Below are 23,977 nucleotides of genomic sequence, written 5' to 3'. Positions count from 1 at the left end.
TCCTACCATATGACCCAGAAATTCCACTCCATTGGTCCAAGAGGAATGAAAACACACGTCCATCAGATGACGTACTCACAAATGGCAGGGGTATTCACAGCCCTGAGCCAGAAGCAGCCCGACGCCCTTCAAGGGTGAACAGGTAAGCCGTGTTTACCAGAGCGCGGCATCCTAGGCAGCAATACGAAGGGGCGGGCTAGCGACACACACGATGACTTGGGGTAGTCTCAGACATCAGGCCACGCGGGAGAGTCAGGCACAAACGAATACGTATGGCACAATCCTAGACTGCTTTTAGGTGACAGAAATCTGACTGGCTACCTGTTGGGGCGGCGGGGGACGGGGGCAGCAGACGGGGAAGGACAGGAGAGAACGTTCTGGGGAACAGAGAGGTTTCCACATCCTGATGGGGTGGGGGTCACGTGGGCACATCCACTCGTCAACAATGTACAGCCAAGGTGTGTGCATTTCCACCTATGTGAACGCTGCCTGAAACCCTGCTCACTGAGGGGCTGGGGGTAGAGCTGGGAATGCCATGGGGAAGGGAGAGGCTGACCCCGGCCGGTGGAGGGGCGTGCTCCTGAGATCCCAGCTCCCAGGGCTACAGGGAACCCGGCTCGGGTCGGGGGAGGGCAGGTGCGGGTCCACAAGACAGCACACAGGCCTGGGCAGCCTGGGCCCCCAGAGGCCCGACACCCCCACCGAGGTGGGGTCCTTGGGAGCACTGCGGTGGCTGGGACCAGGCGTACGTGATGAGAGGCAACAGAGCTGCTGCCAGCTTGCTCTGCTGGGACACACACCCTGGCCCTGGTCACTGGCTGAGAGCCTGCTGCCTTTGGCGCCAGCCCGCGAGGAGGGCCTTGAGGACGGGTCAGTGGGGGGTGGGGGGCAAATGCTCTGCCCAGAGGGCCACCTGCCAGGTAAGCAGGAGCAGATCCAGTGTGGGGCTCCTCCTTTGGGGAGGGCGGCCCTCGAACCCACACCTCCAGTGGTTCAGGGGCTGGGGGTGGGATGAGCCGAGCTCCTGGGAGCCCCTACCCCCAAGCTGATCCAGCCCCCAACACAGACCACATCTGCAGGGAATGGGCCCTGTCTGCTCCCGGCTCATGGAGCCCAGCCCTGCAGGATCCGTGTGGGGCCCAGGCTGTTGCTGCCAAAAGGGGTTTGTGGGCCAGGCAGTGACTGTGAGCAGAAACAGACCTAAATGCACTTAAAATGCCTTCCAGGTGGCGCCTGGAGCGGGGCATGCTGCCTTAACGCTCCTCCTTGTCACAAACACTTCTAGATGGAAAAACATTTGCTCCAGGGGTGGGAGGGAGAGGATGTGGGTGCAGGGCCGGCCTCAAGGGGGTGTAGCCTGGGCAGTACCAAAAGGGCCCACACTTGGTTGAATGCTCTGTTGTCACGGTCTTGAAATTCTACTCCCAGAAGGGTTTTCTTTACAAGATGTGCGCAAGGGGTGCACATTTCCATTCTATACTGAGCCCCACAAAGGATGCGCCCAGTCTCGGTGGGTGGATGAGGGCCTGGAAGGGCCACTGGTGTCCATTTCCATGGCCTGCAGAGTGCTGGCCTCCTCTGAGCCTCAGTTTCTCCAACTGAACCCGAGGAGGACATGCTGGAGAGGGGAGCAGCCAGTGTGGGTGCAGACAGGCCTCCCCCTGCACAGGTGCACACTGTGTAAACCTCTCACTTCAGATTCAAAGCCACGGTGTGCAGGTCCCTTTACTGCCCCGTTTCACAGTTAAGAACACCGGTCCTGGGAGGGGAGGAGTGTCACCAAAGTCAAACCGCTGGAGGTTCTACGTCTTGGGGTTCAGCACAACAGCTAACGAAGTGGTGGTAGGAGTCGGGATAAAGGCAGGAGTCTCCCTGCCACGGAGACCCATAGAGCCCCAGACAACTAAAAATGGCAACATGAAAGCCAGATTTGGGGCCCTTAAGAAAAAGAAATTGTGAAATGGTGTGGCCCAAGAAGTGCGTGTGGTCAGCAGCAGCACCTGCGTGTGTGCAGGGCAGGCCCTGCCCGCAGGCCCCTCCACCAGGCAGCCCACTCCTGCCCTGGCTGAGCGCTGGGAGGTGCAGGTAACGGTTTTATTCAGGCCCAGCAGTCCCTTTAAAAGGCGATTTCCTAATGCTATCGTCTGTGTTGGATAGGTCTCAAGGTCTCAAGGTCCAGGAGTTCTTGTAAATTCTTTTCTTGCTAAATGTTACAATGTAGCACAGTATTTTGCAGACACAGCTGTAAACAGGATGAGCTTCCCAGGAACCCAACCAGGTAAGTGTAGCCAATTTTAAAGAAGAAATTAACATGTAATTAACCAAATGGTATCTATAAGCAGTGGCTAAGCCTCACTTGAGGGAGACAGAGCTAGGATGTGAATTCCCTGTCTCCTTTACTTGCTGCAAGTAAATAAAACGACCTAACACCACCAGGTGTCAACCTCCCAAGTGGGTTGTTGGGTAACATCTTCACTGGGAAGCAGGCAGCTATCATGGGCTCCTCCCCAGGTGGCCTGCCCCCTGCCGGCCAGCTGTCCCTGTGGAGGGGTCCCTCCAGCCTCCAGCCAGGACCCAGGCACAAGTACTTGGCACCATCAGCCTCTTAGCATTTGGCTTATCCACCCACGGTCCCTTCTCCTATATCCCATTCACTATTCTCTTTATTCTAGTTGAATATTTTAGACATAGAAGGAATATATTTTGCATCACATCTGCCCTGAAAGTAGACCCTACAGCAAACACCATGAACCCATGGCCAGCCTTACTGGACACTAAGATAAACTGCTGCCCCCACAACCCTCCCATCCACTCCATCCCACTCACAGCAAACACAAACCTGGGTCTTGCCTGCCTCTTTCTTGCCTTTTCCCGACTCTAGACTTACAGGGTGATCGCTAACTTACCACGGCCTGGCAGGGCTCAGTGCGTCTGCACTAAGCGAACAAGAGAATGGGGTAGGGAGTGTCTACCTGAAACTCAGATAATATTGTATGTCCACTGTACTTGGAAAATTAAAAAAAAATTAAAAATACTTTTACCTCCTCCTTGGAAGGCAGTTTAGCCGGGCAGAGCTGTCGGTCCTGTAAAGGCAGAGCCAATGTCTCTCTGCTTCTGTTGCTGCTGGGACTCCACACTCATCCTAATGGGCACTCCCTGGCGTCTCTCCTCTCCAGGTGCTGCAGGACCTGCGTCTGGAGTTCTCCAGTTTCACCACGACCACCTCCCACCTCCCACCTCCCACCAGCTTGCTCACCTCCCATGCTCGTCTCCTCCTCTAGGTGACGGGAGCACCTATTCTTTCTCCAAATTCTCCTGTAGCCAACGGCAGCCAGTCCCCAGTTCTAACTGCTACCATTGCAGACACTGCAGTGCTTACCAGTTCACCAGCCCGGACTCCTCGACCCCAAGTGCCAGATGCGTCTCGGCATCAGCCATTCCACTGCCATGGCCTAGTCTGGCTTAGAGGATGGCCTCCCCTGCTCCTCCCACTCTTCCCACCCCAGTCAAGGCCCCTCTCCTTCCGCCCCATTTAGGCCAAACAACTCAGAGTCACCCTGAGCCCTTTCCTCTTCCACCCCTTAGACCAGCCCAGATTGCCCTCTGCCACACCCCAGGCAAGATGCCATGTCCCCTCACCTGGACGACACCACAAGGCTCACCCAGACTCCGTCAGCCACTCCTGACCCCACAGGCCACTTGCCAACGAGCAGCCAGGCTCAGCTGAATCATGCTGCCCCGTCTGCAGCGCAGCATGAACTGTCCACTGTTGCAGAGTAAGACACAGCTTCTCATCGGGGGTGGGGGTCCATCTGCCCCACCCCAACTCACCCCTCCTTACTCTCCCAGGTGCCCGCACCTTCCAGCCACATTGGCCAACTCACTGATGAATGAACCAGTGAATGAATCAATGAAGAACAAACTAACAAATAAATGGTTTCCTGAACAGGGTGGGAGGTGGCTGCACACTTTTGAGAAATGGTCAGAATTTGGGGTGGAAGGGGGCGGCACCAGGGAGGTGGGGGAGAGCATACGCAGCTAAGATGCCCTGGCTTGGTCTGATGGGTGGACGGCCAGTGGCAGGATGAGACACAGAGCCATGTGCATGGATGCCCTTCTGCTCATGAGACTCAGATGGGCGTAGTGCCCTCTCCTGCACTGGCGGCCCTGGGGAGGCCAGCAGCTGGCGTTAAGCCAACAGCCGTCAGGCTGAGGACAAAACCACTGACCCAGCCCAGGAAGCACCTCAGTGGTGATGGAGGAACCCTGCCAGCAGGTAGGTGTCAGTCAGCCAGAACATGTGTGCGCACACATGTACACATGTGTTTGTGCACAGACAGGTTCACACACCCCACAATCTGTGCTTTGTCCCAGCTGGAGGCTGCTTTTGCAAGGGATTGTAATGTATTTTGCTTTTAGGAGAAAAGGGGAGGCTCTGTGGCAAATAACAAATTTAGGGGGTTATTTAAAAGGAATCTCAGTTTTAAAAATTAGTCAGGGTATCCTAAGAAACCCAAAACACCAATCAGAAAAAATGTATGCACCCCTATGTTCATAGCAGCACAATTTACAATAGCTAAGACCTGGAAGCAGCCCAAGGGCCCGTCAGTAAGTGGATAAAAAAGCTGTGGCACATTTACACCATGGAATACTAGGCAGCAGTAAAAAAGAAGGATCTCTTACCCCTTGAGACAGCACTGAGGGATCTGGAGAGTATCATGCTAAGTGAAATAAGTCAGTCAGACAAAGACCGTATCACGTGATCTCACTCATATGTGGAATCTAAGTAACAAAATAAACTGATGAATGGAGTGAATTCAAAGACATGGAAGCATGGAGCAGAGTGCGGAATCTCAGAGGGAAGGTGGGGGAGGGTGGGGGTGGGTGGGAGGCAATCAACCGAAGGCCTTGTGTGCATAAGTGCCTAACACCTGGACGCAGACAGTGCAGTGGTGAGGGCCTGGGGCAGTGGGCTGGAGGGGATTGATAAAAAAAAAAAAATTAAATTAATCGTGGTAAAATATATATAACATCAAATTTACCATCTTCTTTTTTTAAAAAAAAAAATCCTTTCCCCCCACTGATTTTTAGAGAGAGTGGAAGGGACAGGGTGGGGGTGGGGGAGAGGAAGAGGGAAAGAGAGAGACAGAGAGAAAGATATATCGATGTGTTAGAGTCACATCAACTGGTTGCCTACAGCTTGCACCCCAACCTGGGCTGGTGATTGAACCTGCAACTGAGGTACATGGCCCTTGACCATGAATCGAACCTGAAACCCTTTGGTCTGCAGGGCCAACGTTCTAACCACTGGACAGATTTATCAACTTAATAATTAAGTGCACAGTTCAGTTGCATTAAGTGCAGAGTTCGTGCCTGGACACGAACATGTGTGTACACGTGTGCGCACACACGCTCTGCAACCATCACCACTATTCACCTCCAGAACTCTTTTCATCTTGTACAACGGAAACTCTGTGCCCACTAAACAGTAACTCCACACTCCCCATTCTCTCCCTGGTAACCACCATTTGATTTTCTGTCTCTGAATCTGATGACTCTAGGTGCCTCAGATGAATGGAATCATATAGTATTTGCCTTTATGTCACTGGCTTAAATTCACTTACCACAATCTCCTCAAGATTCACCCATGTGGTAGCATGTATCATAATTTTCTTCCTTTTTAAGGTTGAATAATATTCTATTGTGGATGTAGTATAAGTTATCTACTTTTGTTGCCTGTGCTTTTGTTGTCAGATACGGGCATCTCAGTTTTAAAGTGTGCCCACAGCGCTATCTGTAGCCAGAACCAGGGCCAATCAGAGCCAGCAAGTTCCTGGCCCCATCTGGCATCCCCCCGAGTGCTGTCCTGGCTCCTGCCACAGCCCAGGTAAGTACCTGGCACTTCTGCTTTCTGCTGAGGTCCCTGCCTCGCTGCCGATCACACACAGGAACACAGCGCCCAGTGCAGGAGCAGCTCACCATCCCAGGGTGAGGACACACACCGGCCTGGCCACGTGCACCAACCCTCGGTGCCAGGGTGCCAGGGGTCCTCCATTCCAGACAGGCAGGATGCTGTAGCTGCTGTTGCCCATGGGCACAGTGCCTGGGGCCCCCAAATATTTTAGGTTCCATTTACTTTAAGATCAGAAGAAAGATATAATAAGAAGATATGATAAGAAAGTGGCATGGATTCTATTTGTCTTTAAACCAACACAGTCATAAACCATAACTTTCCTTTCTTATGGGAAAACGGGCCCCCGGAGGTCACAGGGCCTGAAGCCATAGTGGTCCTGATGTGGCCGTGGTTCCAAAGTCGCCTGATCCCCACAGAGAAGGCCGAGCACAGACCCAGGCCAGCCCAGGCTGATGCAGCCTACTCCCCTCTGCCTGCGTGGCCAGGCCTCCTCCCATGTGCGCCAAGGTGCCAGCCCCAGGAGTCTTGGGTGACCACTCATTGCACCCTGCCAGGCTTCCCATTTAACGCTCCAGCCTCCCACCGGCCTCCCTGTCCCCAGGGGTTCAGTGGCCTCCCGGCCTCCCACCTGCCCTCGCAGCCACCACACACACCTCTCCCAGGTGTCTTTCTGACCCCGTCGCTGGGCCTCCCGTGCCGGCCCAATGCCTGCAGCCACGGCCTGCCGCTCCCGCAGTTAGGCCCGGGCTCTGGGCCTTGAGCTAGGTCTGTCCAGCCCTCCTCACAGCTCCTGGGTTCCTGGTCCTCCCCATCCTCTCTCCTGGATGAGCCCGTGTCCAGCTCAGCCCTTTCCCCCTTTCTCCTGACCATGCTGGCCTTTGCTCCCTCAACTCTCAGAGCAATTCCCCCATCGAATGGGAGCAGAGGCCGCCGCTCCCCCATACCAGCCCCCACTCCTAGTACAGTGCCTGCTCCACTTCACAGCACCATCACCACCCCCAGGGGCTGCTCTCATCAGCCCAATTTCGGGTGAGGAAGCTGAGATCAGAGAGCTCCTGGACATGGCCAGACCCCATGGGGGGTGGGAGCAGCAAGGCCCCGCAGGCCAGCTCGCTGTGGCACTGACTAGGAGTGCTGATGTCCCGTTCAGGCCTCCCCATGTGCGGCCACACCATCTCCACCATCATCACCCCCATTCCCCAACTCCCATCACCACCACCCACACCATCACCACTATCATAACCCCCCTCACCATAACAGTCATCATCACCTTCACTTCACACCCATCATCACTTTTACACCCCATCACCACTTCACCACCACTACCACCACCACCTTCAACCCTCCCCCCATGACTACTTCATCACCACCAGCACCTTCAACCCTCCCCATGACTACTTCATCACCACCACCACCAGCACCTTCAACCCTCCCCATGACTACTTCATCATCACCACCACCACCACCAGCACCTTCAACCCTCCCCATGACTACTTCATCACCACCACCACCAGCACCTTCAACCCTCCCCATGACTACTTTATTACCACCACCACCACCTTCAACCCTCCCCCCATGACTACTTCATCACCACCAGCACCACCACCACCTTCAACCCTCCCCATGACTACTTTATTACCACCACCACCACCTTCAACCCTCCCCCCATGACTACTTCATCACCACCAGCACCACCACCACCTTCAACCCTCCCCCCCATGACTACTTCATCACCACCACCACCACCACCACCTTCAACCCTCCCCCGACTACTTTATTACCACCACCACCACCTTCAACCCTCCCCATGACTACTTCATCACCACCACCACCAGCACCTTCAACCCTCCCCATGACTACTTCATCACCACCACCACCACCACCACCACCTTCAACCCTCCCCCCATGACTACTTCATTACCACCAGCACCACCACCACCTTCAACCCTCCCCCCATGACTACTTCATCACCACCAGCACCACCACCACCTTCAACCCTCCCCCCATGACTACTTCATCACCACCACCACCACCACCACCTTCAACCCTCCCCATGACTACTTCATCACCACCACCACCACCACCACCTTCAACCCTCCCCATGACTACTTCATCACCACCACCACCACCACCACCTTCAACCCTCCCCATGACTACTTCATCACCACCACCACCACCACCACCACCACCACCTTCAACCCTCCCCATGACTACTTCATCACCACCACCACCACCTTCAACCCTCCCCATGACTACTTCATCACCACCACCACCACCACCACCACCACCTTCAACCCTCCCCATGACTACTTCATCACCACCAGCACCACCACCTTCAACCCTCCCCATGACTACTTCATCACCACCACTATCACTTTGCCAGCCATCTGAGGCTTCCAAATGTAAGCAGCGTTTCCAGGTTTGGCCCAAAGAAGTTGTGGGAGAAAAGCTGGGCTGTAATGACCTACAGGGTCAGCACCATGCCTGTCTGGCTCACTGTTGTAGACCCAAAGCCGTGCCTGATGCCTGGCACAGAGCAGGTGTGAAGGGAAGGCTTGGGCTGGCTCTAGTGACTTCATGGCCCGGCCACTCACTCTGAGAGCCAGCGGCCTCTGCTCATGGTTCCCTGGCTTAGCTCAGTGTGCTCACCCACCAGTCAGTGCCTCCCTGAGGGAATCTGATAGCTTGTCCCAATCCTGCTGCTCTGAGTTTAAGCCTCTGTTTGCAAAAACCATTGAGAAAAAAACAACACACCTCTGGCCTCTGTAGGAATATGCCCAACAGAGCTGAGTGCATACTCTGGGCACTAAATAACTGCTCCTGGAACAGCTCCTTCCCTGGTGCCCATCCGCCACACTAGTCACCACGGATGCAGTCTCAGTCCGTCTGACATTCCTCCTTCCCCAAATGCTGCTGGCAACCTTCAGTGGGCAGCCTGTGCCACCGTGGCCACAAGGCTGAGTGGCCTTCCTGGGCTGGGCTGGGCACACAGCAAAGGCAAGCCTGATGGGCCCAGCACATGGGAGGGAGCAAACACCATCTGGGCACACACAGGTGCCGGGCTCTCCGTGCCCCACGACCAGCACAGAGTCGGGGGCTCCTGCCGCCTGCCTGGTTGGGGGCTTCGCGGCACAGCACTCAAGGCCCTTCCCACCATCATCCCTCTAGTCCGAACCCCCATGGTGTGGTCCATGGTGGGGAGGGCAGGGGGCCCAATGTGGGGTGCAGTGGCTTCCCAGACACCTGTCCTCCTGGGCCCTGGCTGGGCAGGGTGGCTGGCAATCTGGAGGAGCAGCTGGCAGAAGAGAGACCTGAGGCCAGCCCTTGCCTCAAGGCCCCGCGGTCCCTGCGCGCACAGGGGCCCTTCCACACTTGTGCAGAGCTCTTCCTCGCACACCTTGCCGGAGCTTTCCATGCAGGTCAGGGACTTCACTCTCCCCATTCAACACCGGGCAACACGCCCGGCATTCACCTCTCACACTCATGGCGGAACTGCAAACAGGGCTGGCTTTCCTGGACCCCCCATGTCATCCATGCAGCCCTCCGCCCAAGGTGGGGGGTGCCGGGCTTGGCTAAGGTTTGGCGATGGAGACCTGCGGGCCAGCAGCACGGGAGCCAACTACCCAGACTCATCCTCTGCCCACAGGCCCTGGCCTTCCCCTTCCAGGGACTGGGACCCAGCTGCATCCCGCATGCACCTGCAGCTACCACCTCCACCTCCACCCCCGCCCAGACCAGCTGCAGTGGCCTCCCTGAGATGACGGACGGACGCTCCTGCCCAAATGCCATTTCCCCACCGCAGTTCCTTCCGGCTTCTGTGCAAAGGAAACTAACAATTAGGCTACAATTAATCTCTTACTCAGGGCAAGGCCTGCCTGGAAAAAGACTGGCCACTCAAGTGGCCTGCTGATGACCGTGTGCGGTCACCAGGCCCCATCGGCTCTAGGGCGCCAGTGCCCTGCAGCCCGAGCAGACTGGGCATAGCGGCCATGGCCTGCCCATTTTTGCCCCCTGTGCCTGCACCCTTCTCACCAGTATTCAATATTAACAAGCGAGACGTCTATAGGAGCATTCCTCCTGAGAGGGCCCATTCAAAGTGCCTCACATGCACTGTCCACTTAACCAACACAGCTGCCAGAGGGAGGGACCACAGGATCCTTGTCTTCTAGAGGGAAATCAGAGCAGAGAGAGGCTAAGTACCTTGTACAAGGCCACGCAGACCATGAGCCAGGCCTAAGCCCAGGGTCCCCACAGGCCAGTGTGCAAAGCCATAGGGCTCCCGGGCTCATTGACAGACACGCACACATCTGTACAGAAGCCAGGGCACCATGACCTGGGAACCCAGTCCACCTGCCTGCAGACCAGGCAGGACACGGTATCATAAATATCCAAACGTGACTTCCTTCCCCCCTTTCTAAAAGGCAGGTGCCCCTAAAAGTTTCCTGGCATAATTTGCTCTTTTAACATTTCTGTGAAATAGGGCGAAGGCCCAGGAAGGGGTGACAGGGCGGGAGTTTGCTCAGGCTGTGCCCACCCAACAGGGACAAACACAGTCATGGTTGGTGTGTGCACAGGGGGCACCTGCCAGGGCCCCACTGATGCTAGAGACCTGCCACGCCTACCCCAGTTGGGCACGCAAGTGAGCCCTGAGGGTCCTGCCCTCTGGCCCTATCGGGTCCTAGTACCACCAAACAACTGAGAAGGTGGATCCAGTAGAGTCTGCTTCTGCCTATGGATGGCGACTCATGTTCGTACCTTCTTGTGGGGGGTGGTCAGGGCAGCCCCTGGGAGAGCAGCACCCACACAGGGTCACCCATCTGGGGTGTCTGGGACTACGATGTCTCCATGAGCCCTCACAGCCTGTTAGGCAGAGCTGGGCCTCGCTGGGACCACTGCAGCCCACGGGGGAGCTGGAAGGCCACGCTGCAGTCTGAATGTGCCTCCTTGTCATGTCTGAGAGTTGCCCCCTCCGAGGAAGCCATCTCCTGCCATCCTGCCCGCAGCACACACGGAGGGCAGGCTGGGGAGGTCATGGTGCTCCCGCGGGAGCCTCCCCCTCCGGCCCCTCCTGCGGCTTTGGGCCTCTGTCCTCTCCTTTCTCCACTCCTGCTGCGAGAAGGAGCTCTAGGAGTGCAGCCAGGTGGGCCGCAGGCCGGACCCCAGGTGCAGCCACCACAGTCTCTGGAGCAGAAGCTGGGCTCTCCCTGGGGATGTGGGGGGCCCCAAAGAAGGCCTGAGGATCTCTGCTGAGTGTGGAGGTGAGAGAGCTGGGGAAGCCTTTGAGAGGCAGGTACTGGCAGAACGTGCGCCTGGGACCCTGGAAGGCAGCGAGTCCTCAGGCCCAATGCACGCCCAGCAGTCCAGTGCTGGGGCAAAGGCCACCTCATCTGGACACTGTCATCAAGCCCCTTGGGGCACCAGGCCTCAACTTCAAGAGTAAAAAGGGAACCTCTGCCCTGGCTGGTAGCACCAAAGAGTCTCGGGTTTGCTTCCCAGTCAAGGGCATGTACCTGGGTTGCAGGTTGGATCCCCGGCCCTGGTTGAGGCATGTGCAGGAGGCAACCATGTTTCTCTCCCCCCCCCCCTTCCCTTCCTTCCACACTCTCTGGGAAAAAAAGAAAAATACCTCAGATGAGGATTAAGCGGGGGGGGGGGGGGGGGGGGGTAGGAACCCAGTCCCAGGTCTGGAGGGAGTGTGGAGAATGATTTATGGCAACCAAGTCCTCTAACGGTGCCTCCCCCACATGTGACAGCTCACACCTCCGTTGGGGCCTCAGTTTCCCCATCTAAGAAATGGGAGGCTTGCACCTGATGCTGAGGCTCCTTTCAGATCACAAGCTGGCTTGCTGAGTCTGAGATGTCTGTGCTGAGCTTCCTGACCAGCAGGATGGGGGCAGGATGGAACTTGGGGGTGGGCTTTAGCCTAGGTGGCCCCTGTGGGGCGAGGGATGTGGAGCTGGAATAGGATTAGAACCACACATGTCCTCCCAGGCCATCTTGACAAGGCAAGAAGACATGAGCCTAAATCTGAAGGAGAGACTTCAGGTGACAGGAGGAAGTGGAAAGAAAAGGGCGGAGCCAGCCCATGCTCCTTCGGGCCTGTGCCCTGATGGGCACTGCGCCTTTCCGGTCTGCTCCCCGCTGAGAACTCTCTGGAAGCGCTGCAGAATCCAGTTCTCCTTTCCCACTCCCGACTGTGGAGTCGGATCTGCCCGGCCTGTGAAGGCTTCCTGCTAGTCCTTGGTCAAGGCCTCCATGCTGGGCTCTTGCCGTTGTGCAAGGTGGGGGGCACGCTTCAATAAAGCACCACTGTCCCCCCAAATCCCTTCAATGGATGGCAGCTGCTATCACACAGTGGCAACACATCTGCCTGGTTATTTTAGAGTCTGGATTGAGGTTTAGCCAGACAAGGCGGCCCGAGGTTCCCCTGCTGCTGGGCCCTGCCAGGTCAGGTGGGTCACTGGTTCCTGGCCCCGCGTCCTCCCCCTTGTCCTCCACAGGGCAGTCTCTAGGCTCAGGGTCCAACACAAGCTGTACATTGCTTCTGGGACGTCTGATCTCAATGTGGCTTTAGGGTCCAGGTCTTCTGAGAGTGTCCTCAGGGTCCCAGTGGGGTCATGGTGACTCAGCCCGCACAGGAGGACGTCAGATAAACTCACATCCTCCCCGAAAGGGACCAGCGGCTCAGACACCGACAGGAACGCCACTGATGACACTGCTTCTCAGAAACACTTGGAGATGTGATAAAGCAAAGTAAACCCAACAACAAAAGGACAAATCACCCAATTAAATTCGTGGCAAAGGGCCTGAATAGATTTCTCCAAAGACACAAATGGCCAAGAAGCGAGTGAAAAGATGCTCAACGTGACTAATCATTAGGAAAATGCAAATCAAAACTAATAGATGCCACTTTGTACTCACTGGGATGATTATTAAAACAAACAAACAAACAAACAGAGAGAGAATAAGTGTTGGGGAGGATGTGGTGGACCTGGCATCCCCACACACCGCTGGCGGGAATGTGAAATGGGTTGACTGTTGTGGAGAAGAGTTTGGCAGTTCCTCAAAAAATAGAACTTAGAATTACGCTATGAACTAGCAGTTCCGCTCCCAGGTTCACGCCTCAGAGAACTGAAAGCAGGGATTCAAACAGATGAATGTTCACGCATCACTATTCACAATGGCCAAAAGGGGACAGAGCCCCAGTGTCCATCGACAGATGAAAGGATAAATAAATGTGGTTTCACGCGCAATGGACCATTACCCTTAGAAAGTAATGAGATACCAATGCGAGCTGCAACGTGGAGGCACCTCAGAAACATCAAGGTCAGTGAAGGTCCACTTATGAGAAACACCCAGAATGGACGTTTCCATGGCGTTAGGACGCAGCGTGGCGTCACAGGGGCTGGGCCGGGGAGCAGGCAGCGCTGCCTAGCGGATACGGGGTTTCCTTTTGTAACACCCGAGGTGCTGCCTACGCAACACTGTTCCAAACGACACTGCACTGCGCCTTTTAAAACAGTTACTTTTATGCTGTGTGACTCTCACCTCAAAGGAACTGTAAGTTATTTTCCACCCTCCCCCTGCCCCTCTCCCAGTACAGGTGCCTGCTGTGTGGCCCGGGAAAGGTGGGCCTGGAAGAGCAGGTGTGCAGGTGTGCAGGGGCACAAGTCCCGAGAGGGGACCCCCGGGAGGCTGTGGCGGGATTCCAGCCCGTGGAACGTGGGCAGCTTGCCGTGGGCCCACGAGGCCTGGCTGCTTAGAGCTCTGTGCCCCTCATCGTGTACCCCCGGTGGAGTGGCTGATGAAAGTGTCAGGAGCAGGAGACACACAGACTGTTGAGTCGGGGGGGGTGGGGGGTGGGGGGGTAGGGGGGAGGGCGGGCAGGAAGCAGGGGTCTCTGTTACCAAGTGCAATTCCGCCTGCCCTCACAGATACAGCTGGGGGGAGGCTAGGGAAGCGAAGAAAACCCCAGCGGGTCCTGGTCAAGGCTTTTCAAGGTTTTGTGGAGCCATGTCTGTGGTCCAGCAAGGAGCACCTGCAGGCCGCCCACCTGACAAGGCTCAACCCCTCCCAGTGGCACTGGCGCGTGCTCGCCCTGCTCCCAGGCAGGCCCTGCACCCACTCCACCGCACAGCCCTGCTCCGACCCCACCCTTTCTCCTCTCCAGAAAGGAGAGGATGGGAAGCTGCAGAGCACAGCCAGGGCTGGAGGAGAATGGGGAGCAGGCAGAGAAGCGGCGCCTAGGACCAGCCCGGCTCACGTCTTTGCCTGTGTCACTGGCCAGGAGAGTTTCAGGAAGAAACTCATAAACACTCTCTTTCTGCTCAGAGGCCCACGTCACAGTGTGTACCCCAGCTCAGCCCTACCCCCACCCCCACCCCACCCCCACCCCCACCCCCACCCCCAGATCCTGGCACAAAGAGCACATATCTTCCCCAGCATTTTCCAGCTATTAGTTAAGTTTTAGGAAATTAACCTTTTTTCTGCTTCCCTTTCTGGAAGAGAGCGTCATGAGAATTTCCCGGCAGTCGCACAGGTACGTGTGGGTGGGGTGGACTAGAACCAGTTTGGATGACCACTGCTGGGCCAGGGGCTGAGGGCTCTGGCAGCGGAGCCCTTTCTCCAGGCAGAGCCAGGTCACACCGCTGCTCCGGGCAGGGCTGGGAGCTTCGCCGCACTCCCCCTCCTCCAGGGCCACACTGTCCCTCTGGAGCCCGGGCCCTGCAGGACCCAGACATCTGCACCCGTGCCACAGAGGGGTGAAGGCTCACGGCTGCGATGAGGCGCAGCTGCCGGCACCCGAATCTGGGAGGGGAAACTGGGGCCCCAGGACAGGGGCCTGTAGGGACACGGGCACTTCCCCTGAGCAGGTGCGGAGCGAACACTGCTGATGTCACGGAGAGCAGCATCGGCCGCCCATCAGGGCACCTTCTGTGGCGGTGCCCCGTCTGCTGTATCGGTGGAGCCACCCGCAAGGCAAAAGCAAACAGAGGTGTTTGCTCGAGCCTGGCCACCTGCTCTGAGGGCCCAGGTGTGCCTGGACTGCCCCCTCCACCTCCCACTGGCATCGTCTGCTGCTCAGCCACACTTTCTAGGGGCATCGGCTCCCGCGGGGGAGGGGCTAAGGGATCCGTGGCACCTTGCTGCTGCCTCTCACCCCCCTCTGCCTTGCCCAGGGTTCTCTTGGTGGATGCTCAGAGGTTCCCCTGGCTTCACAGCCTCCAGAGAGGGCTACAGCCTGCGAGGCCAGAGCTCTATGGAAGCTAAGGTCTCGTCTGGCCCCAGAGCTCAGGGATGGTGGGTGGTGGGAGAACCAGGTGGGGAGGGAGGGCAGGAGGAGGGCTCAGCCCACAGGGGTTCCCAAGTTTCCTGGAGCTGCAGGTCCTCTAGTCACAGCCTCCCCTAGACCCCGGCACTGGCCCTGGGCTGCCTCTCTGCCACTCGGGCAGGGAAGGGAGAGGCAGGTGGGCTGGGGAGGCCTAAGCCTTCTCACCCCTGCAAGTCCCCCAGGAGCACCTCCCAGGCCCACAGAGGGACACGCTGGGCCTGACCTCTCTGAGTATAACTGACCTCCCCTCTTCCCCTCAGCCAGCCTCCTGCCTCACCTCCATCTGAAATCACACACACACACCCACACACACCCACACCCCTTCCTTCACTGCCCATCTCCCCCTGCAGGTGACAGCTCTGAGGTGAAGGGGCCCCCTGTTGTCCCCGCTGTCTATCTCCAGCCCTGGGAAGTGTGCCCCCAGGAGTGTGTGTGACCTGTTACTGTAATTGTTACAACCGAGTCACTCAGAAAAACAGCTGCAAAATGAGGAGGAGGAAGATGATGACGGCAGCATGGAGGGTGGGGGATGAGATGAGTAGCAGCCACGGTCAGGAACCTGTACCCCAGGAAGTGTCCTCCAAACCAGGGGAGGCAGAAGGGGCTCCACAGGGAAAATGGAGCCACTTCCACAGGACAGAGGTGCTACTTAGGGGGGCGCTTCTCCAACTCCGCCATTTTTTCTGGGTGCAGATCGGGCACTTTCTTCTCCCAGTCTGACCTGGCGCCCAGGGGAGAAGGGCCCTAGGGAAGGGTGCCCAGCTGCACCCAGGCCCTCCGAAGCCCGGCACCGCCCCCACCCTCTCTCCTCAGCACAGCGGCTTCTGCCAGGTGCTGGGCCCCTGGGCGGAGGGTGTGTGCAGGGGCTTGCTGAAAGCCAGAGAACTGGGGCTGGGGACTCAGTAAGTCCTCTCCTTGGGTTCAAGTTCACAGGCTTTGGGCGTCTCAGTTTCCTCAACTGTGCAATGGGACAACAAGGCACCTCCCCCAGGGTTTTGGGAGGACACAGTGGGCTAGCAGACAAGCAGTGAGCTAGTGCTCAGCATGGACCAACAGGCTGTGAGCCCCCATGGGTGTGGTTGCTGCTGGCACCGGCCTCACTCAGGTGAAACCAGAAGACCAGGGGGCCCTCAGCTTGCAGAGGGGGAGGGCCTCAGAGGAGGTGGCCGTGTCAGGCCCGCCCTTCACCTTGGCACCTCAGGCTCTGTTTGAACAGATACCACAATTTTTAATTAGTTTTCTCCTTCCCTGGCTAAAAGGCCATTAGCTTCCCATTAGGTGATGCAGCCCATTTTCTTCACATCACCAAAGAAACAGTGCTTTACTTGGCCATCGTTACAGCAATTCTGCAGAATAAAGACAATGTAGCAACAGGCTCAATAAACGCCCCTGTTTGTGCTCTGTGCTCAGGCCCCACCCTTAGGAGCCCACCAGTGGCTCCACCCCATGTCCTTGGGTGGCTGGGCCCTGCTAGGGCCTTGGGCAGCCAGGGTGGGGCACAGACCAGCGGGCCTTAGCAGGGTGGAGCAGGAAGAAGACAGGTGAGCCTGGCAGAGCAGGAGCCATTTTCCATTAGGCCCTGGCCACAGAGAGGGGAGGGGGTGGCAGAGAAATGGACTAGATGGAGTAACCTTTCTGGCCAGGGGCTGCTCCTGTACCTGCCTGCCGGTCCAGGCAGGAGCGCCTGCTCAGGCCCCACTGCAGAGGGGTGGGCCCAGCAGCCTGGAGAGGGGCCTGCCGCGTTATGGAAAGTCTTCCCTTCTTTGGTGCCTGGGAGTCAAAGGTCTGGGGGTCCCCAGGCAGAGAGGGGAGGTCCTTCCTTGTAGCAAGAGGTGACGAGCAAAATGGGACCCAAGAAGCCAGGCAGGAAGATGAGAGATGTAAGTCCCAGGAGGAGCCGCAGGTCAGGAAGATGGTGCTGGTATGGGGTCAGCCTGCGACATGTGGGGGGAGCCCCAGAAGCCGGGATTCTGGTTCCTCGGCTACGAAACAGGGTGGCTGCACCTGTGCTGAGCAGCAAAAGACCAGAAACTCTTCTAAGAACAACCTTTAGACGGAGGTTCCTTAACCCTGGTTCCAGGATACTGGGGGCAGATGGGTGTGGGGGTGAAGGGTATGTCCTGTGTGCACATGCAGCAGCCCAGTGTGTGCGAGAGGCAGGGAGAGGGTGGAGTGTGAAAGGCCAGGCCGTGCTGTGGGAGTGTGTGTCCACAGGGGTCACAAACACACACCCTTGAGAAGGGGCAGGAGTGTATCTTGGTGATGACGGAGTGTGAGGGTGAGCAAGGATGCAAGGGTGTGAGTGGGGAGTCTGCCTGCTCTGTGTGGGTTGGCACCTTTTCTGAAGGTGTGTGTGGTTACAAATAATGAAAATGGGCACATGGGGCGTGGAGGCGAGGGGTGGGGAGTGTTGGTGGGAGGTGGTGAGTAGGGGAGTTGTCCGTCTGTGTTCCATGGCCTTGCTCTGGGCTCTCTGGGTCCTCCAGCCCACCCTGCCAGCCCTGAGGCTGGTCTTAGCCATTGCCTCTTTATTCGGATCGCCTCCGAACCCCCTCCTGCCAGCCCCCCAGCACAGACGGAGCTTCCAGCCTCAGCCTCTGGGAGTGTCTGGCCAGCAGGCGGATGGCCTTCATCTACTCGGCCCATCCTCCAGGCAACAGGCCAGGCCACTGGAGCACCGCACCCACAAGAGGGCGCCCGAGGCTCGGCGCGAGGCTCAGCTGCTCCCAGCCTGGGTGGGTCTCTGCAGCGGCAGGCAGGCACAGGAGTGGCAGCCTGGAGCAGCTCGCGGAGAGTCAGGCTCTACAGCTCCAAAGGGCACCCACAGGCCTCTCCAAAGGCCCCAGGTGTCTTCTCCAGGGTGCTGTGGGGCCACTTCTCCACTCTCAGTGCCACCAATCGTGGGTTCTTGGTCATCCCAAGGGCAGGGTGGGTGGCTCACTTTCCCTGGATTGGAGAGCCTGTCTTGGGCCACCCAACTCCATGGGCCAGGGTGTAGACAAGCCACCTGTTCCTGCCAAGTGCCACAGGCCAACCCTCGCAGCCAGACCCCGCAGTTCAGCCACCTGCAGCCTCACTGGGCACGCTGGTTAAGCAGAGGCAGTGGAAGGGCACTGGGGAAACCTCTGGCAGGCACCCCTTTGCTGGCTGCCGAGGCTGCCCTGCGCACGCTGCTTTGGACCAAAAGCCCACAATTACAAAGCTGCAGCCTGAGAGCTGGGAGAGGGCTTCACTACACCCTGTTCCCCTTCGCTTCTGCCCTGCCTGTGTTTACAGCCTCCTGCCTGTCTTTCTCTGTGACCTGTGACCCCAGGGGCCCTATACTGGAACGGACTTGCCCTGTTCTTTCCCAGGGCAAAGAAAGGAGTCTCACTCTGGGTATCATTCTGGCTTCCTATCTGCTCCTTGAGACTGGGACCCAGTCACACAAACTAAGCCTTGAGCAAGCCTGTGAACGCAGAGTTTGTGTGAGAGAAAGCTCTTTGTAAGTACCGGGGAAGGTGGCCAGAGCGCCTTCCCTCTCAGAGGGAAACGGGATGCACAGAGGGGTACTGCAGGAGCAGATCAGCCAGGCACTGCTGAGGGAAGGTAAAATGCATGGTGGCCAAGGAGGGTAAGATTCCACAGCCTTGGGGTTCATCCTGTTAGGGTTTGGGGTGGGGGCAGTGGCCAGCCTTTCTGCCCATTCGAAGATGGTCAGAAGCTCTTGGAAAAGGCTGGCCCAGAGCCGTCATATGGACACACAGGCCGCACCTTCAGGTGTCCCTGTGGGGCTCGACACCCTGGCAGGCCTCTGCCCCCCACGCTGGGCTAGCCTGAGCCGGCCATCGAGGGCATCCTGCCAACAAACACCAGGCTTTTAGGTTTTTAAAGACTTGGGAGGCAAAAGACGCACAAGGGAAAAGCAACCCCTTGTAAAAGAGCAGCCGTCCTCCGCACCGCGGGGCAGGCCAGGGGATCAGAGCCTGGGGTGGGGGTGGGGTTGGGGGGGTGGAGATGTACCAATGTGGAGCGCCAGGACGCGATCTCCTGCAGAAACTGAACTCCGTGCGCAGGTGGCTGGCTTTCCAGGGCTACCCCACCCGTCCGCCCCAACCTGCGCCGAAACCGCAACCAGATCCGTCCGCTTCGCTCCAAGCATCACCAGGCTGGGACGCGCGGCTGCGGCTCGGACCCTGGGCACCCACCCCGGCCGCCCGGCCTGGCCCGCGTCCCGCTCCCCCGAGACCCGCCCAGCTCCGGGCCGGAGGGCCCTGCCCACTGCACCACCTCGCTCCCGCCGGCCCCTCCGGCCCGCAAACGCGCGCCGCACACAGAAAGGCGTTTTCGAACGCGTCCACTGCGCCGTGCCGAGCGGCGCCAACTTCGCCCCGGCCGCCGCGGGCACCGGCCGCCCGCAGGACTCACCTTCGCTGAGCAGCGGCAGCAGCAGCAGCAGCCATCGCAGCCCCGCGGTGCCGGCCGTTGCCTTCGCCATCGCCAGTGCGCGCTGGGGCCACGGCAAGAGGGTCGGTGGCTCGGGCAGAGGGTGTCGGGGCAGGGGCGGCGCTCAGCCGGGCCGTCCCATCCCGCCTGGGGCGCGGGGACACTGCGGGCGCGGAGCCTCGGGAGCGGCTCGGCGGATCTCCCGTGCGGTGCGCGGGGCTCTGGTCGCCGGACTCAGGCGAAGGAGCGCGGGCTACGAAGGAGGTGCCGGCAGGGGCGGGGCGGGGCGGGGCGGGGCCAGGAGCCTGCCGGGTGCGGGTAGGGGTGGGACTCGGGAGGACCCGCTGGACTACGCCTAGTGCGAACCCGGCGAGGAGCCAGTAGGGGTCCGGCGCTGGACGCCGGGCGCAGGCGTGGGCTGGGCTGGGCAGGAGTAGGAGCGAGTGCGGGGCGCGGAGTGCGGGTCTGCCACCCGCAGCCCAGCCCAGCCCGCGCCCCTCTGCTTGCACAGCCTGTGCGCCAGCTCAGGGGCCCCGCGCTTCGCCCTCCCCCACCGCCCACACGGGGCAGGGACACCGCCGGGATGTGGGGTCTGGGAGGCCTGCTGGGATGCGCCGGAGCGGGCGCGGGGACTACGCGGTGCCCCGCCTCCAGGCTCTTGGCGTGGAGCGCGTTCTCCGCCATTTGTGTGGAGCGGGGGGCGTGGAGAGGGGGAGCTCGGCCTCCTTGGGAGCACCACGCGAGCTGTGGGGCTGAGGGGCTGGGCCGGGGCACGGGTAGGGGAGCCGGAGCGCTTTCTGCACCTTCTGAGCCCTCCAGGAGGCAGCCTGGAGTAGAGCTTATAATGTCCACGTTTTTGGTGAAGGAGAGGGTGGGGGTCTCCTAGGGCAGTTTGTGAGACCCTCTTCAGGACCGGTCCTGCCGAAGGGAGCAGGAACTGGCCCGGGCACACCTTTCAAAGACGCCTGGTGCTGGTGCCTAGAGGGGTGCTTGGAGGCTGGACCCGCCCCTCAGCAGAACTCTTTGTATGTGGGACTGACTGGGTAGGAGAGTGAGCAGCAGGGAGGAACTGGGGCCCCAAATAATTTAATTCGCCCAAAGAAATGATGCGCACAAAGACATATAATCCTAAAAGGGGAACATTCGGGGCCCTTAACATGGGGCTCTTGGGGTGAGGTTGGAGGTGAGCTCTGTGCCTCTGGGAAAAGGCCACTGTTTTCCTCCACTCCCAGCAGTCTTTGAGGTCTGGCCTCCACCTGGGCCAGAGGAATGGGAGCCTAAGCTTGGGCGGCCCTACTTCAGGGCCTTTTCTGCCTGCTGTGCAGAGCCCCACCCTCTCGCCTGGCTGAGCTCAGGGCTGAATAAGAGATCTGCGCATCACTCTGCAGATATGAAGTCAAAGTGAAGTCACCCTCGCAGGCGCAGGCAGAGGCTGGAGGAGGAGCTGCCAAGACAGGCTGGCTGGGGGCTCTGCCAGCCAGGATGTCCGGAGTGGGCCTGCTGGCAGAAGGCCAGTGCACAGTGTTGCCAGCTCAGGAAAGCTACCCTGCAGCCATCAGAACTTGTGTTGCCTGCCACACATGCCCAGGGCCCCAACCCTCAGGTTTATGGGGCTGGAGTTGGCCACAGGGGGCTTTGTGGGTGTAGACAGGCCCTACCTCTGGTGCTAATGGCTGCCAAGGCTGCACACTCAGGGCTATGCCCAGGGAAGGGACCTGCATGGGAAAGCGGGGACTGAGGGGGACTTCTCTGCTACAAACAGGCTCCTGTGGCAGGAGAATGCAGACCGAAGAGGCGTGGCTGGGCCTGTTCTTCCAACCAGCCCCTCCCCTCAAGCCTCCCAGGGAGCACCTTGGCCAGGCTGTGGCTGACCCTGGACAGGCTGGGTACCTGGTTGGCCCCATGTGTCCCATCTGAGGCCATGCTCTTGCCTGGGCCCCCTCCCCTCTTCCACCCTCTCTGTGCCTCCACCCTCTGAGGTCTTGAGTGGACACCTGACACTATGGTGAGGGCATTGCCTTCATAGATCAGTGTCTGGTGGGGCCTCACATGTGTGCCGCTGTACATACATGTGTATGGACATATGTGCACACATGTGTGTTCACATACATGGACATGGTTGCATACCTTCCCCCTCATGCTTGCCCAGGGACCTGACCGGAGGGGCACCCAGTAGAGGGCAGGGGTGAGTCCCTGGGCTTGCTGGCCTCAGACTGCAGGTGGGGAGTGACTCAATGCCGGGGACTGTGCATTGGCTCGGGACCAGGACTTCAGAGCAGCAGGGAGGCGCTTTCTCCCCAGCAGAGGGAGGGAGTGCTGACTCCCTGAGGCCCCACGGGGCGAGGTCAGAAGTTCAGCAATGGCAGAATCCAAAGATGCAAGTCTGATGCCCCAAGAAATCTCTCCCTTTCCCCACCTTGTCCCAGGGACCTCGGAGAGTCTCCAGGAGGCTCCCGTTCCCTGTCCTGGCTTCCCCCAGTCATCTCCCCTGTGCCTCAGTTTCCAACTGTAAACATCCCACCGGGGCCAGATGTCGTCAGAGGGGGTGTGGGAGGGGGGTGCCGGTCCCTCAGGCAGGCACTGTGATGTAGAGGCTGGCAGCATAGACTCTGAGGATGACTGAGTGCTGTAGCTAACCGCTTGGTACCTTCTGCAAGTAGAAGTAATGATAGGACTTACCACTGCATTGCTATCCAGTGGGTGTTGAGGTGCAGACAGTTCTGAGTGCCTTCCTCCAGGTGCAGCTTGAAGGACAGCCAGTGCCCACCAGCTGGCTCTGAGGGCCCATTGCAAGGCTCATCGCCCGCCCAGTCAAATATGCTGTCCCCATAACACGCTCACAGCGTGCCAGACTGGGGCTCACAGGGCGTGGCCCATCTGCCCCTGACTCTGGAGGCCCCGCCTGCCTGTCTCATGCCCACACCTGGCCAGTGAGGGGACCCTCCTCAGCCCTGAGCCCAAAGCTCTGCAGCACACGTGACCAGATCCTGCACATCTTCAGATCCCGCGAGGCTCAGACAAGGCCCACCTCCCCAGAAGGCCTGGCCTCAACTCTTTGCCCCGACTCACCTTTCCAAGGCCCCCACCACAGACTTGTCTTTCTCCTCTGAATTTCCTTCTCCCTCCTCCCTTCTCTCCTCTCTGTTCTCCTCTTCTCCTCCCTTCTCCTTTTCTCAGAGAAAACTGTCTCTATTTCTGCTACCTAACCCGAGAACCAGCTAGCTGCATCCCTGGGCCTCGGGCTCCTCATCTGTGACATGGGAATGACATGGCAACTGCCCTGCAGTGCTGTGAGGACAAACCCAAAGGAAGCATTGGCAGGGTCCGCACAGTCCCTGGCTCAGCAGAAAATTGGTGTTTTCCTCATTCCTCTTCCACGGTCCTCCGAAGCCCAGCGAGCTGCCTGGTGGGAGGTGGAGCCAGGGCATGGTGTGAAGCCTGGGAGAAGGCTCTGGGTGTGTCCTGGCTGTGTCTCTTCTCTGAGCAAACCGGCATGTTCCCAGGGCCTCTGGGTCTCCGTGGGAAAGCAGGGTCCCTTCCCCCAGGTGTCTGACAAGTGAATCCCAGGCAGCCAGTATGAGCTGTCACCACTGATTCCCATCAGCAGCAGGAGTTGAGGCCAACAGGACACAGAGGTCAGTGGCCATTGCTAAGTTAGCACAGAGAGCAGGTGACCTCTAAATCCAAATGACCGCTTTCCTTGTGTTGGCTCCCAACTGCACAGGTAACAATGCACACCCGTGTGGGGTGGCAGCCAACCTGAGACTGGCCTGCCTGGGCCCACACCGCCCCTCCCTCTCCCCTCATGACCTGCATGCAGCCTTCTCAGTAGAGGAGAGCGAGCCCAGGAACCAGAGTCCTTGTTGCCACAGCAGCACTTATCTGGCCCTGTCATTGCACATTCAGGAGCCCCACCTGGCTCCTGGGGGCTTTGCTCACACTGAGTAGAGAGTGCCAGCCCGAGGGCATGGCTGACTCAAGGCAGCTGGAGCTTGACGGGGCTCAGGCCCTACGGTACCTCCCTCTGGCATCATCTGGGCCCAGGAGAAGGCCAGTCCTGGCTCCCAAGCAAGATGTGCAGATATCAGGGAGCTCGAATTGACAAGTCCAGCAAATATGGCCTGGATGCTTTGTAGAAGGAAAAAAAATACACATCTCCCCAGGCGGTTTCATAATCTGCCTTGTAATGCAGATTTAGACAAGTTTTTACGAATGCACTTTTTAAAATAGGTCTTAATGGATCCTTTGCAGTAGTTACAGTCCATCGCGTAAATGCAAACAGAAGGCTTTTTGAAAACATGTATTAT

General features: G+C 58.4%; 1 protein-coding gene across 6 annotated transcripts in view; it reads right to left on the bottom strand.

Moving 5' to 3' along the window:
- RET (ret proto-oncogene) overlaps positions 1–19,905 on the bottom strand; it is a 50,242-nt gene extending 30,337 nt beyond the window's left edge. For all 6 annotated transcript variants that reach the window (XM_036337284.1, XM_036337286.1, XM_036337285.1 and 3 more), the window contains exon 1: positions 19,653–19,905. In XM_036337284.1, the coding sequence (XP_036193177.1) occupies positions 19,653–19,722 (70 nt within the window). In that variant the 5' untranslated portion in view covers positions 19,723–19,905. The remainder of the gene's footprint in view (positions 1–19,652) is intronic.
- Between the last annotated feature and the right edge of the window lie 4,072 nt (positions 19,906–23,977).

Source organism: Myotis myotis, unplaced genomic scaffold, assembly GCF_014108235.1.
Source record: "Myotis myotis isolate mMyoMyo1 unplaced genomic scaffold, mMyoMyo1.p scaffold_m19_p_15, whole genome shotgun sequence".
Lineage (NCBI taxonomy): Eukaryota > Metazoa > Chordata > Mammalia > Chiroptera > Vespertilionidae > Myotis > Myotis myotis.
This window is presented reverse-complemented; position numbering and strand designations above follow the sequence as displayed.